This window comes from Callorhinchus milii, unplaced genomic scaffold, assembly GCF_018977255.1.
Source record: "Callorhinchus milii isolate IMCB2004 unplaced genomic scaffold, IMCB_Cmil_1.0 Scaffold23, whole genome shotgun sequence".
NCBI classification, from domain to species: Eukaryota; Metazoa; Chordata; class Chondrichthyes; order Chimaeriformes; family Callorhinchidae; genus Callorhinchus; species Callorhinchus milii.
In genome coordinates, this window is record NW_024704764.1 from 7,380,899 (window position 1) to 7,394,138 (window position 13,240).

The 13,240-nt window shown below is 45.8% G+C and overlaps 1 protein-coding gene across 3 annotated transcripts; it reads left to right on the top strand.

Moving 5' to 3' along the window:
* Positions 1 to 430: 430 nt before the first annotated feature.
* On the top strand, positions 431 to 10,567 carry LOC103183795 (protein phosphatase 1, regulatory (inhibitor) subunit 1B). 3 transcript variants are annotated; one of them, XM_007901454.2, is made up of 8 exons: positions 431 to 529; positions 4,421 to 4,869; positions 6,182 to 6,242; positions 6,978 to 7,000; positions 7,280 to 7,358; positions 8,324 to 8,533; positions 9,592 to 9,711; positions 10,137 to 10,567. In XM_007901454.2, exons 2-8 carry the CDS (start codon positions 4,789 to 4,791, stop codon positions 10,199 to 10,201), a joined length of 639 nt encoding a protein of 212 aa, XP_007899645.1. In that variant the 5' UTR covers positions 431 to 529; positions 4,421 to 4,788; the 3' UTR covers positions 10,202 to 10,567. The 3 variants fall into 3 exon arrangements, with proteins under 3 accessions (XP_007899645.1, XP_007899642.1, XP_007899646.1); XM_007901451.2 differs by lacking the exon at positions 431 to 529 and having other exon boundaries at positions 4,396 to 4,869; XM_007901455.2 differs by lacking the exons at positions 431 to 529; positions 9,592 to 9,711 and having other exon boundaries at positions 4,396 to 4,869.
* The last annotated feature ends 2,673 nt before the right edge of the window (positions 10,568 to 13,240 follow it).

The window sequence follows — 13,240 nt, forward strand, 5'->3', positions numbered from 1 at the left end:
AAAGAAACTTGCCGAAGGTATCGCCCTACCCGGGAATCGAACCCGGGTCTTCTCGCTTGCCATAACCAACAAAAGGCAGCAAAAACTAACAATAATTGTCAGGAGGTCCCAATAACGATCAACAAAATGACCAAATAAAGCCCGGCAACTGAAGGAACGAGGAAATATCATTCACTCTTTTGGCAGCTGAAGCTCTCACAATCGCTGTGTTTTCCATAATTAAGAAAACTTCAGAGTCTATAAACCAAAGCAAATGTGTTTCGTTTGTACTGTGTTCCTGCTACCTACGTTTCTAAGTTGCCTTTTTTAATGAATCCCACTGCAGCTCTTCCCCATATCTCTTAATAGTTGTTACTTTACAGGTTCTTATCCATTCCCTATTGAACGATTCAATTGATCCAGCCTCAATAGCCCTTCTTGTAATAAATTCCACACTTAACAGCCTCTGAGTGAAGAAATTCCTTACAGACGCTCTGCTGATTCTTCTGCTAACCATCCTGAGATATGTCCCCTTGGTCACTTACTCAAGGTAAGCATTATTTTCCACTCTCTTTCTTTCAAGAGCAAAACAGCAGCTATAAGACTGCGCTCAGCTAGCTGTTGCAGAGATGTTGCAGAGGTATTATAGAATAGAATTATTATTTGCACATCTCACAGCTCCCTGATCTATTCTGTAATATTACTTTAATTTAGAATTGTATTCCTTTGCGCAGAGGAGGTTAATGAGTGAGATATGGTAAAAGGAAACTTGTATTATTCCTATCCTGTGTGAAGGATGCTATACAAGTGCACGTTATAATTGATCTATTGGCATTTTGTTGATAATTATTGGGATTTCCTGACATTTATTGTTAGTTCTTGCTGTTTCTCTTAGTTATTCTTGGAAGGTGAGGCGCTATATAAATGCAAGTTGTTGTTGTTGTGGTTTACATTCAGCTGAAGAGGGTTGAGGCTCATCCATGACTTATAATAATAATAATCCTTGCATTTGATAGAGCGCTTTTCACGTCTTCTAGACGTCTCAAAACGCTTCACAGAATATACTGTAAAGTGAATTGACTGTATATTTGTGGGCGAACGCGGCAGCCAATTGCGCACAGCAATGTCCCACAAACAGTCGTGGATTGAAAATGACCAATTTATTATTGGTTTTGGTTTTGGAGGGATTATTATTAGGCTCTGTGTGGAGTAAGGAAACTTGCCCAAGGTTTCGCCCTCTGCCTGGAATTGAACTCAGGTCTCTCACTTGCAAAGCGAGTGCTCTAACCACTGAGCTACAGGACTCCACGACTTGATGTAAACAGACACTCGATCAAGACAAGAGTAATCCTGGAATTGAGGATTAATGCAGAAAGAAAATGTTTTAATGTCATCGGCATTCACATGGAAATTAATCCCAAATTTGTGAATGACACAACCAAGGGATTATGTGGATAAAGAAAACGAGAGGATCAAGGTTACACACAGGTGACCGTGTGGGGCAAAAGGAGAAGCTATTAGATGAGATGTATCTCATTAAAAAAAATGATAATAATAATTTGGTCACTCGATCCACGACTGTTTGTGGGGCACTGCTGTGCGCAATTGGTTGCCACGTTTTGCCGACGGTCAATTCGCTTTAAAATGTGAAAAGCTTTGATACGTCTCGACAACGTGTTACGGGTGCTGTGTCAAATGCAAGGATTTATTAAGGTTACGTAATGCGATGTAACGAAGATGGTGGCGCGAACGGGAGTGCCACTAGCGGAGAGCAAGGCAATATGTGAACCATGGCCCGCGCCTGCCTGAGAGTCTGTAAGTTTCACGACATCAAGCACATACTCGCAACTCAAATGTTTTTTTTTCTGGAGACAAGAGGTAAAAAATGGAACAAACAGCAAGTAACTGGAGACTGCATGTGTGGTGGAATGAGGTCCTCTGCCGGACAATAATAATATTGCAGGGCATAACTTCACACCTGAACCTGCCACATTCACACCTTCACCTGCCTCAAGCGACTTCTCAAACGGGTTCAGCGTCCAGGGCACAGCCATTAAACATCGGAGGCTCGGACCGTCATTTTCCAGACATCTGTAGAGATGTGACGGTCCCAGAAGAAAAGAGAATAACAAAGGGAACAAGACGAGCCAGTGAGCTCGTGCAGGCCGGTGAATCTTAAATCAATTGTGGGTAAACCCAAAGAGTTCGAAGAGGTTGTAATAAGGGATCAAGTAAAAAAAAACATAGTCAATTCATTTTACAGTATTTCCTGTGAAGCACTTTGAGACGTTTCGAAGACGTGACAAGGCGCTATATCAAATGCAAGGATTATTATTATTATTATCATATTGTTGTTAAACATTTATAAACGATAGAGATAGCGGTGACCCCCCAAAATAAACTGAGAAGCGAAACCCAGAACAGTTTTGTAAATAGAAGATTGTGTCTGAAAGATCTGATGGAATTCTTTGAGGCGGTAACCAGGAATTTGAAGACTGTAGAGGAGACGTGGTAGATTTTACACATTTGGATCTCAAGAAGGCGTTTGATAAGTTGCCACATGAGAGACTTGTGTTAAGAGAGGATAAATGGTGAGAAGGTATTTCCAATGGAAGATGATCAGAGGACAACAGGACAATAGTGAATTGGAGTTGAGGTACAGATCAGCCATGATTGGCAGAACAAGCTCGAATGGGCTGAATGCTTTACTCAAAGAGAATGTTAGTCACATTTTGCCAAGAGTCGAGGCTTGGAGATGTGGGACTTCAACCCACAGCCTTCTAACCCACAGGTGAGAGTGATTCACCTGAGCTATGCTGACAAATATACCATGGGACACAATGAAACTGAAACTGTATGTATGTGGGTGGGAGAGAGGAGGAGCCAGGATTTTGCAATGGAAATCCAATGATGGATGAATATTTTGGAGTGTTTACTGGGAATCAGAATTTCTTTACAGAAGGACAGAGCTCAGAGCTTCTCCCCAAGGGAGACAGTGCGCTGTGCGCTGTGTGTAGGTGGATGTGTTTGCGAGGAATCAGGAATCAGGGAGCTGAATGGCTTTTTCTCCTTTCCTGCTTTCAGTGGCTTTTCAAGCACCCGCTACCGTCTGTTCCAGAGTCACCGACTCCCCCTCAGTTATTCCTTATGCTCTGTCTCCTTTAATGTCCGCAGTTGAACAGGGGGTTTGGGGGAGTGTTCATGAGAGACGCTCTCAGCACCTTATTTCAAAGAGACATCAGTTGGCGGAACAGACACTGAAGATAGAATGTGTGTATATATATATATATATGATGTAATAATTCTTGCTTTTGAAATAGTGCCGTATCACGTTGTTGACATGTACTGTAAAGTGGGCGAAATGTGGCAGCCAATTGAAACATAGAAACAGGAGTCGGCTATTCAGTCCCTCGAGCCTGCTCTGCCATTTATAAGATCGTGGCTGATCTGTACCTCAAGTCCCGTTAGCCGCCCTAGCCCCATATCCCTTGTCCCACAAACACTCATGGAGTGAGGCAACAAATTTTATTTTATTTGGGGTATTTATTTGCCGAGAGAGGACACCAGGAGAGAGAAACTCCCTTATCTTTTCGAATAGCGCCCCGGGATCTTTAACGTCCACCTGAGCAGGCAGATGGGACCTCGGTTTAACGTTCGGTAGTTCTAGCTTTAACTTAAGAAAAACAAATTTAGCTTAAAACACCTACAGACTGTGGCCGGAGCTGGCACACGCCACGCACTCAACAACACGTTACATTTATTTTGCGCCTTTCGCATCGGAAGGACGTCCCAAGGCATTCGCTGGAGCACTCGCTGCAGCCTCGCCCGACTATAATTTTGCCCGTTCGAGCGTTCAAACAAAAAAAACTCGCTTCTCCCAGGAATGTGTTGACTCTAGTTTTGCCCATTAGCTTAGAGCGGTCCCTGATTGGGAACCAGCTCCCATTATCAGAGCCTGGTTTCTTGAGGAAGGGAGGACTTCTGAGTGTAGCAATGGCTGAAAAGGTGAGAGTGTACAGACATCTCTCACATCTCTAATTGCTCAGTCTTCACCACATGTCTCTCTTCCCCTCTCATCGGCTCCTGTGATGGTGCACAGGAATAAGGGGGGGGTCTTGAAGGTCAGCCACTACACAAAGCCTCACATCCCTCTCGGTCTCTCTTTCCCCCCCTCCCCCTATTATTTTTAATTAACAGGCTGCTGTTGTTTACTGCATCAACTAATCTGATGTTCCCTGGGTCTAAGCAACGGGGTCGTACACTGGGTTTCGGAGACTGTACAATTCTGTCCTTCAAGTGGCTCATTAAAGAGCGACCGGGTTCCCTGAGCAGAGAGCTGCATAATGCATGAGGCGCTGCTGCTGTTCAGCTTGCCCTGTCCTCTCTAGCTCTCTCTCTGTCTCTCACTCACTCTCTCTCTCTCTCTCTCTCACACACACAGCTCCTGCAGCCTGCACTCACAATTACCATCTCCAAAGCCCTGCCTGCTTAGCTGGGACATGTGGGTGAGTTCAGTCCTGCTCTCTGGGAGCCTCATCACACACCAGTTCTCCAGCTGAACAAAGCATCTGCTAAACCATCCAACAACAACAACAACAACAACAAATTACACTTGTATAGCGGGCGCCATTCACGTCGGAAAGCCTCTGCTCTTTCCTGCACCATCTATCTGCTCACTCACTCACACACACACACAACACACTTGCTGCATTGGGAAGCCAGAAGGCATCAGCTAGAGACATCTCCTCACCCACCCATCCACCCCCTCCACTCCGCACACTTGCTTTGCACCCCCTCTTGGAAGGAAACATGGAGCCCAAGGATAGGAGGAAAATCCAGTTCTCCATGCCGATGATTCCCAGCAATCTGGATCCCAGAGCGGTTGAAATGGTAAGTAAGATTGAGAATTAAACCCGTCGTTGCTATTTATAGCAGCGGAGATTTCTGTGTCCAGTTTTCTGGCTCTCCTCCGCCACCTGCATTGGTTGTGATGTGTTCACTGACTAACACACTGCATTGCCATTGAGTGCCCTCACCCTAACCCTAACCCTAATTTGAATGAATTCTGAATGAAAGCACCATCTCTTTGGGGACAAGTGTAAAGCAGGAACATGCAAGTTGATGATTTGTTCCTGAGCCCCACACACAGCTAGTCTCCTCCAGCTGAAAGTGCTTGGTGCCTGCAGTGCAGGGAAGCGTGTTGTGTGTGTGTGTGTGAGAGAGAGAGAGAAAGTGTGCTAGTCACTGGGCAGTGAGCCACAAGAAAAGGACAACCTCAGTCTCAGGGAGTGTCACCTAAAGGTGACCCTCTGCAGTCAGTGCAATGGCGGGGAACTGATCATTGCTGACAGCGAGCTTCATTTTTCCTTTCTTGTGTTGCGTTGATGGAGGCTGGGGATGAAGGCAGAGCAGAGGAACCTGGCGATTGTTGGCCAGGGTTGTGGGCACATGCTCTGCGCCCGAGACACGTGGGTGCTGGCACACTCTGCTTAGCCCTCTCGCTTGTGCCCAATTAGAACGTCTCAACAACAACAGCAGCAAAATTATGTTCGTATAGCGCCTTTCACCTTGCGAGGACGTCCCAAGGCGCTGTCTCAGGACAAGCTCGCCAATCTACCCGGAAAGACTATCTATCTGTCTGTCGAGTTAACATTAAACATTGAGTAGAATTGCGGAAAGAGCTTGAATTAATTCCTCCCATTTGTTTTGCCCACAAAATATACAGTCATTCACATTGCAGCCTATCCTGTGAAGCGCTTTGAGACCTTTTGAAGGCGTGATAAGGCGCTATATCAAAACGCAAGGATTATTATTATTATTTTATGGACAGTGAGTTAACAGTCTTAGTTAGTCAGCTGTGGTGACTGGGATTAGTTACGAGGCAATGTTTTTTTTAAAAAAAATAAAATAAAAAAAGTGCGGTCACTCAATCCACGACTGTTTTGTAGGCGAAACACGACAGCCAATTGCGCACGGCAGTGTCCCACAAACAGTCACGGCTTGAAGTAACCAATTTGGTTTGGGATTCCAACTTCGACTCCAAGTCTCGATATGGTGCTTGAACCCACAACCTTCTGACTCGGATTTTGTGGCTATATTTTGTGGCTTGTTAAATGCGGGGAGGTGGGTGGGGGGTCAGGATCCTGTCTGCGTTAAGTTGTCCCAGAGTGTCGGTCAATTCAGAAATGTTTGTTTACTGCAGATCCGACGTAGAAGACCCACCCCCGCCACACTCTTCCGGGTCTCGGACACCTCCTCTCCAGGTACCTGGGATTTGAACGACAACCGTATACATGGCGCCCTTCACACGGGGCCTTAGAACAGACCAGATGGGGCTGCAATTACATGTTAGGATCGTTCAATAAGCAGTGGCCGTACCTGCAAATTTTACCTTTTATATATAAAAGGATTTGGGGGAAGAGCAAGGCAATGGGATTAGAGTAGAGAGCTCCAGTGGGGGAGTGAGCAGCAACACAAATACAATGGGAAAAGAGCAGGGAAATGGGAATAGAGTCGCAAGCTCCAGTGGAGATGTTAGCACCAGTGTTCATCATGTGATTGGGTTTCTCCTGTACTGTAGCTGTACTCTGATTCTACATGGATCTGTCTAAATTGACAAACGCGTCGTAATTATTAAACCGGTTGAAATGAGAATAATTTCTGTTGTACGCAAAGCTTTACGCAGAGGTTAAAGGGAACTTCCAGTGTGATTGACTTGAGAGCTCTGCTGATCTGTGCTGACCTTTGCTGTTGAGTGTGACAGCGAGACTGTGCGGAGATCAGCACAAGTTCCTGTCACAGCGGTTTCTGAGAGAATCAGCCACAGGAGGGCTGGAGGCCGCATAACAGATCTGTCCCAGTCCCAGGTCTCGCCAACATTTGTTATAAAACTGGATTAGGTCGTAGAGAGATAATCTAGCATTAACTACCACACGCTTGAAATTACTCTGTTAATTAAGGATCCTGAGTGAACGCATCCTTGTCTCTTTTCATTGCAGAAGAGGAGACCTCGCCACGTCAGGTCAGTAAATTACTGTCTCACACCCCCCATCCCATCTTCCCATCTTCACCCTCTCACTGTCTGCACTCCGCAATCACCCCTCCCCCCTCCCCCACACACACACATTCACTTACAAACACACAATCACCATCATTTACAGTCAATCCCGTGAAACGCTTTGAGCTGAATCGACAGCGTGATAAGGCGCTGTATCGAATGGGGTACTGAGTTAACGTTAATGAGCTGGGTGAAATTCCCCAGTGTCAGAGTGACCGTGTGAGCCTGGTGCTGTGATTACAGAGATCGCCCTCCAGTGACAATGGGCTTCCAAGACCTCGACGAGCCGCCACCACCGCCTACAAACCACCGTCAATAAAAGGTACTCGTGAGGCATAACTGGGCTCAGCCACGGACAACCGACAACAGAACCCCATTCAGGGGTCAGTGAGGGGCAGATCTGACTCTGTGCAGAGATCAGCACAAGTTCCTGTCACAGCGGTTTCGGAGAGAATGAGCCACAGAATGTCTGGAGATCTGTCCCAGTTCCAGGTCTCGGCAGCATTTGCTGTAAAACTAGATTAAGTCGTAGCGAGAACCCCATTCAGCACCAATGGCTTCCCATCCCTCAGCACAGGGTGGTCCAAACTTTTTAGCTGTCGAGGCCTGCATACCCTACATGAGAAACACCTGCGAGCTTTGTGTTTTCCTTCCAGACACGTTAGCAACATTTCTGAGTTACGGGGGGAGCGGGTGGGCCAGATGTGGCACACGGGCCACCAGTTGGAACCCCCCCACCCTTCCCCCAGCTGCCTTAGCAGATCGAATTCAAGTTCTTCATCCTAGCCCTACTTCTGTGACCTCCCAACACTTCCTGCTGCTTCCTCAGCTCAGTAAACACTCGCTCAGCTCCTGCCTGTCAATTAGCCTTTAGCCATTCTGCCTCTACTCTATGGAACTCCATTGCGGAGTCCTTGTGCCTTGTCCCTTCGCTCCCCAGCATTAAAACGTACCGTTAAGGGAGGGAGCATGATGTCTGCACTTGCTGCAGCCTCTTGCTCTGTCATTGAATATCAAGGTTTACAGGGAGCATTGAGCAGGGACACGGCTGTTTCAGGCACAATTTACTCGGATAGACTTTGACCAGTGACATGCAGCCAGTGTAGTAGACTGTGTGGGAGGCAGGAGAAAGAGGCGGAGGAGGAAGAGAGAAGAGATTGAGGGAGGGAAAGGGGGTTGGGGGAATGGAAGAGAGGGGCGAAGGGGAAACGGAGGAGGGCGAGTAGGTACAAGAGCATTTCTGCGTATGAATCGTGTGTTGATGTGACACGTGATTGTGTTTTGCAGCTGTTCAGCATATTGTCCAGTCACAGCTGAGAGCTGAGGGTCAGGGAAAAAGATCAGCAGATGATGCTGGGCCCAACACCGCGGATGATAGCAGCCTCTCCGACTCCTCAGACTCAGACTCCTGGATTTCTTCCCCACTGGACACAGAGGAGGAGCCGCTGACCCTGACACAATACCCGGACAAGAGCCCTGACACTCAGCTCAGAACCGGTCAGTTCAGTAAACGTCACAGGTTGTCAGATTGCACTGGGATACGCTCACCACATCAACAACAACAACACATTGCATTTGTAAAGCGGCTTTTACGATAGGAGGACGTCCCAAGGCGCTGAGAAATTTCAGGGATCCGCAACCGAGCTGGTGGTTGGGATCAGGAGAGAGCGGGGCCGAGGGAGGGTGGGACTCTGAGTGGCCAATTTCCCCACTTGGGGGTCTTCAGTGGGGCTGACACTCAATGCGGAATCTGAAAATTGGAAGATTGTGTGGGGGGGGAAAGGATTGTATTTTGTGGGTGAACGTGACAGCCAATTTGAACACATTAATTTCACTGTCCCACAAACAGCCAAGAAGCGAGCGACTAATTTTATTTGATCGATCATTGACCAGGACACCAGCAGAAACTCCCTTCTCTATCGCAGTTCTGCGTGGGAGTCTGATGCGGATAAGCAGCGTGTGAATAGTCGGAGAGTGGATCCATAGCATACGCCTGCGCTCATATCACTTGGCTGAACTGTGTTGAAATGTGAAATGTGACTCACAATGCCAAGTTTAGAAACATAGGATTTAGATATCGAGTAAGTCTATGCGACAGGGAGATAATGAATGAGTGAGTGAGTGAGTGAGTGAGGGAAACTTCCCACACACACAAGTTGCTTAGTGGTTAGAGCACTCGCCTCGCAAGCGAGAGACATGGGTTTGATTCCCGACAGGGCGAAATGTTGGGTAAGTTTACCTCACTCCACACACCTCTGTTTACCTAGCAGTCAGTAGGAACCTGGTTGTTAGTCGATTGGCGGATCGCTTTTCCGAGGATAATAATTCCCTCCAAAGAAATAATAATAATAAACTGGCCACTTCAATCCATGGCTGTTTGTGGGACGCTGCTGTGCACAATTGGCTGCCGCATTTCGCCCACAAAATATACAATTCACTTTACAGTCTGCGAAGGGCTTTGAGACGTCTCGAAGATGTGAGAAGACGCTATATCAATTGCAAGGATTATAATATATTACCCTCTTTCTATCTGATCGAGCTGTCATTGTCTACAGAGCTCGTACACGCTGGCTCTAGCCAGCAGCAAGAGGTGGTGCAGCACGTCTCACAGGAAGAGTCAATGTTTATACAACCGCAACCATCAGTGGAGTTCAAGAGAAGTTGTTCACAACCAGGTATCTGAGCGCATTATTAATAATAATAATATTAATAATAATAATCCTTGCATTCGATATAGCGCTTTTCATGTCTCGACGTCTCAAACGCTTCACAGAATATGCTGTAAAGTGAATTGACCGTACATTTCTGGGCGAAAAGTGGCAGCCAATTGCATACAGCAGCGTCCCACAAACGGTCGTGGATTGATTGACCACATTTTATTATTTTATTTTGTTGAGATTATTACCCCCAGAAGGCGATCCGCCAAGCAACTAGCAACCGGGTTCCTACTTCCTGCTAGGTAAACAGAGGTGGGTGTGGGGAATAAGGAAACTTGCCTAAGGTTTTGCCCTACCCAAGAATATAAATAGCTTCGGTAAAGTTGAATGTGCAGGTCCACATCTGCTGCCTGGGCGTAACTTCTTTCTCTCCTGTTTTACAGAACGCCTGACATCCGAGGATAGGGACGGACAGCCTCAGACAGAAGCCATAAGCAGGAGGACCTGAGGTTCAGTCTGAACAGCTCCAAGTCTCCTGTTAATCCTCATCTGTAGTTAACCCGAACAACAAGCTTTGTAAATTCCATGTTTGAATTTGATTGGATTTCTCAGCCCCCCTCGTTCCTGACATTTCTTCAGCTGCCCCATCTATCATTTATTCCTTTCTGTGCCAAGAAACATCTGCTCTCACCCTCATCCTCACAGCACTCCCCACCACCTTTAACCATTTGTAAGTCAATGAACAACAAGAACAACAACAAATTACACTTCGTAGAGCCCTTCATGTTTGAAAGAAGTCCCAGGGCGCTGAACAATTGGGGGTTTTTGGACCAGAGTTGGGTTCAGGAGGGCAGGGGGTGTTGGGAGGGTGGCCAAAGGCATGGTCGAAGAGGAAGGTCTTTAGACAGGACTTGAATGAGGCAAGAGAGAAAGGCGGAGGGATGGCGGGATAGAGCTCCAGAGTGTGGGGGCAGAGATGCTGAAAGCCCCAGATGTCATTGGTTAAAATATATCCAAATTCCTCAATGGCTGAAAGTTTCCCCCCTCCCCCAAAGTCGTCCCCTCATCCTGGTTCATTAGATCATGGCAAATCTTTTAATTTTCTGCACATTTGTTAATATCCTGTCCATCCGTCCGTCTCAGCTCTAATTGAAGGATTATGCTCTCTCTTTGGTTTGGATACCACTACCAGAGGGAAGAGTCATTCACTATCTACTTTGTCAATTCCTTTCATTGTTTTAAACACTTTGATCAGATCATCGCTATACATAGTTCACAGTATTTTGTAAGGACTTGGGGCCCATTTCAAAGGCTTGCATCCCAGAAATTTGGGAAACAGTTAAGAGCAGGAATTCATTGATCGGAGGTCATGATACAGAGAGTGTGCGGAAAATACTGTGCCTGGACAGTGTCTTACTGTAATATTTTAGAGTATCAGCGACTGGGGTCCCTGTGTATGTGTAGAAATGATCCTGTAACACAAGCTAAACAGTAAAACCCTGAAGATTTTTGCTGACCAGTATAGTTTGTAGAGTGTTAAATATTAACTCTACTGTGAAGCTCTATCAAATCGGTGTGTCAATAAATACGGCTTTAATCTGAATGCAGCATGGTTTCTAATTGTATGCCTGACCTTCATGAAGGTTGTGCAGTCAATACAATACCAATAAATGTAGTAAGAATAGGAAACACATGAACTCCATGCATGGGACAAAGCTTGCCTCGGGATGCTAGTTGACTCATTGATCACATGTGGAAGCAGTATGAGACAGCAAAAAACAGGCAAACGGGGTGCTGTATTTTTTGCTACATCAGTTGAGTTCACATTTTTAGAATTCGTACTCAAGCTGTATAGTGTTCTGGACGCCGTGGCATAAGTGGGTTATCCAGACTTTGCAAAGGAGAATGTGCATCCCATTCCAATGCACAGGAATGTTATATGTGTAGGTGGAATACATTGAACGCTGTGTTTTGGTTTCGATCCTCTTAAGCCTGGTGATGAGTTTTCTGCATTTGTCAGACACCCAGCTGACCAAGAAAAATCGATGCAGGGAGTCCTGTAGCTCAGTAGTTAGAGCACTCGCTTTGCAAGTGAGAGACCTGAGTTCAATCCCAGGCAGAGGGCGAAACCTTGGGCAAGTTTCCTTACTCCACACAGAGCCTAATAATAATCCCTCCAAAACCAAAAACAATAATAAATTGGTCATTTTTAATCCGTGACCCTCTTATGTCTCAGTGAAAAATTCTATACTGGAGAGTGTTTGTATAAAACTGACATTTCGCCCACAAAATCTACAGTCAATTCACTTAACAGTATATTCTGTGAAGCGCTTTGAGACATCTCAAAGACGTGATAAGGTGCTGTGTCAAATACAAGGATTATTATTATTATCCAGTCTCATTTAGTGACGAGGGAACAAAAAGATGCCCTTTGCAACTCCTCTTGTTTTACTGTTCTGATACGATTTCTGAAAATATAAGTCTATTATTGGGTGAAACATTAAATTGTGGTCCCGTTTGCCAGTTCAGATGGACGTTAAAGATCATATGGCGCTATTCAAAAAGAGAAGGGAGTTTCTCCTAATGTCCTGTCCAACAATTCCCACCCCCCAAAATACAATGCTCATTCATTTCATGGTTGTTTGTGGGACATTGCTGTGTGCAATTGTGCTGCTGTGCTTAACTATAAATATGCAGTCGCTTCAAATGCTGTGAAACGCTTTGAGACGTAATAAGGCACTATACCAAATGGCAGGATTATTATTACAATTATTATTATTGCACAGTCACTACACTTTACAGTCAGTGCTGTGAAGCGCTTTGGGACGCCCTCTCGACGTGTGATAAGACGCTATAACGAATGTAAGGACTACTATTGAAACGTTGGGCAAGTTTCCTTACGCCACATGGCCTCTGTTGACCTAACAGAACGTAGGAACCCGGTTGTTAATCGATTGGCGGATCGCTTTTCCGGGGGTAATAATCCTTTCCAAGAAAATAAATAACTGAATAATGAAATAATAATCATAAATTGGTCGCTTCAATCGACGACTGTTTGTGGGACGCTGCCGTGCGCAATTGGCTGCCGCCTTTCGCCCACAAAGTACGCAGTCGATTCACTTGACAGCCTGTAGCGTGAAGCGCTTTCGAGACGTCTCGAAGACGTGAGACGGAGCCGTGTCAAATGCGAGGATTATTATACTCCATCATCATCATCATTATTATTGACCATTATGATTATGATGATATATTATTACTGTGATTAATTATTTATTATTCATGACGACTAAGGTTATCGTTAAGATTATTATTTATTGCCACTATTATTTATTGTGATCATTCATTATCAGTGCATTACCAGCAAACGATATTCACCATTATTACTAATTATTACTGTTTATTACTGGTTTATGATTGAGCTGCCAGGGGGCTCAGCAGGCGTGGAGACCGGAAGTGAGGTCAGTTGGGCTGAGCGGAAGTCAGCCGGGGGGACGGTGGCACCTGAAAGCGCTCTATTCACCTCACAGCCAAGTCCCGGCTCCGGGGG

Excerpts from the sequence above, each read along its gene's own strand:
- LOC103183795 (XM_007901454.2), top strand. The coding sequence starts at position 4,789 with ATGGAGCCCAAGGATAGGAGGAAAATCCAGTTCTCCATGCCGATGATT. Across the intron at positions 4,870-6,181 it reads ATCCCAGAGCGGTTGAAATG|ATCCGACGTAGAAGACCCAC; the intron begins GTAAGTAAGATT and ends TGTTTACTGCAG. Across the intron at positions 7,359-8,323 it reads CAAACCACCGTCAATAAAAG|CTGTTCAGCATATTGTCCAG; the intron begins GTACTCGTGAGG and ends TGTGTTTTGCAG.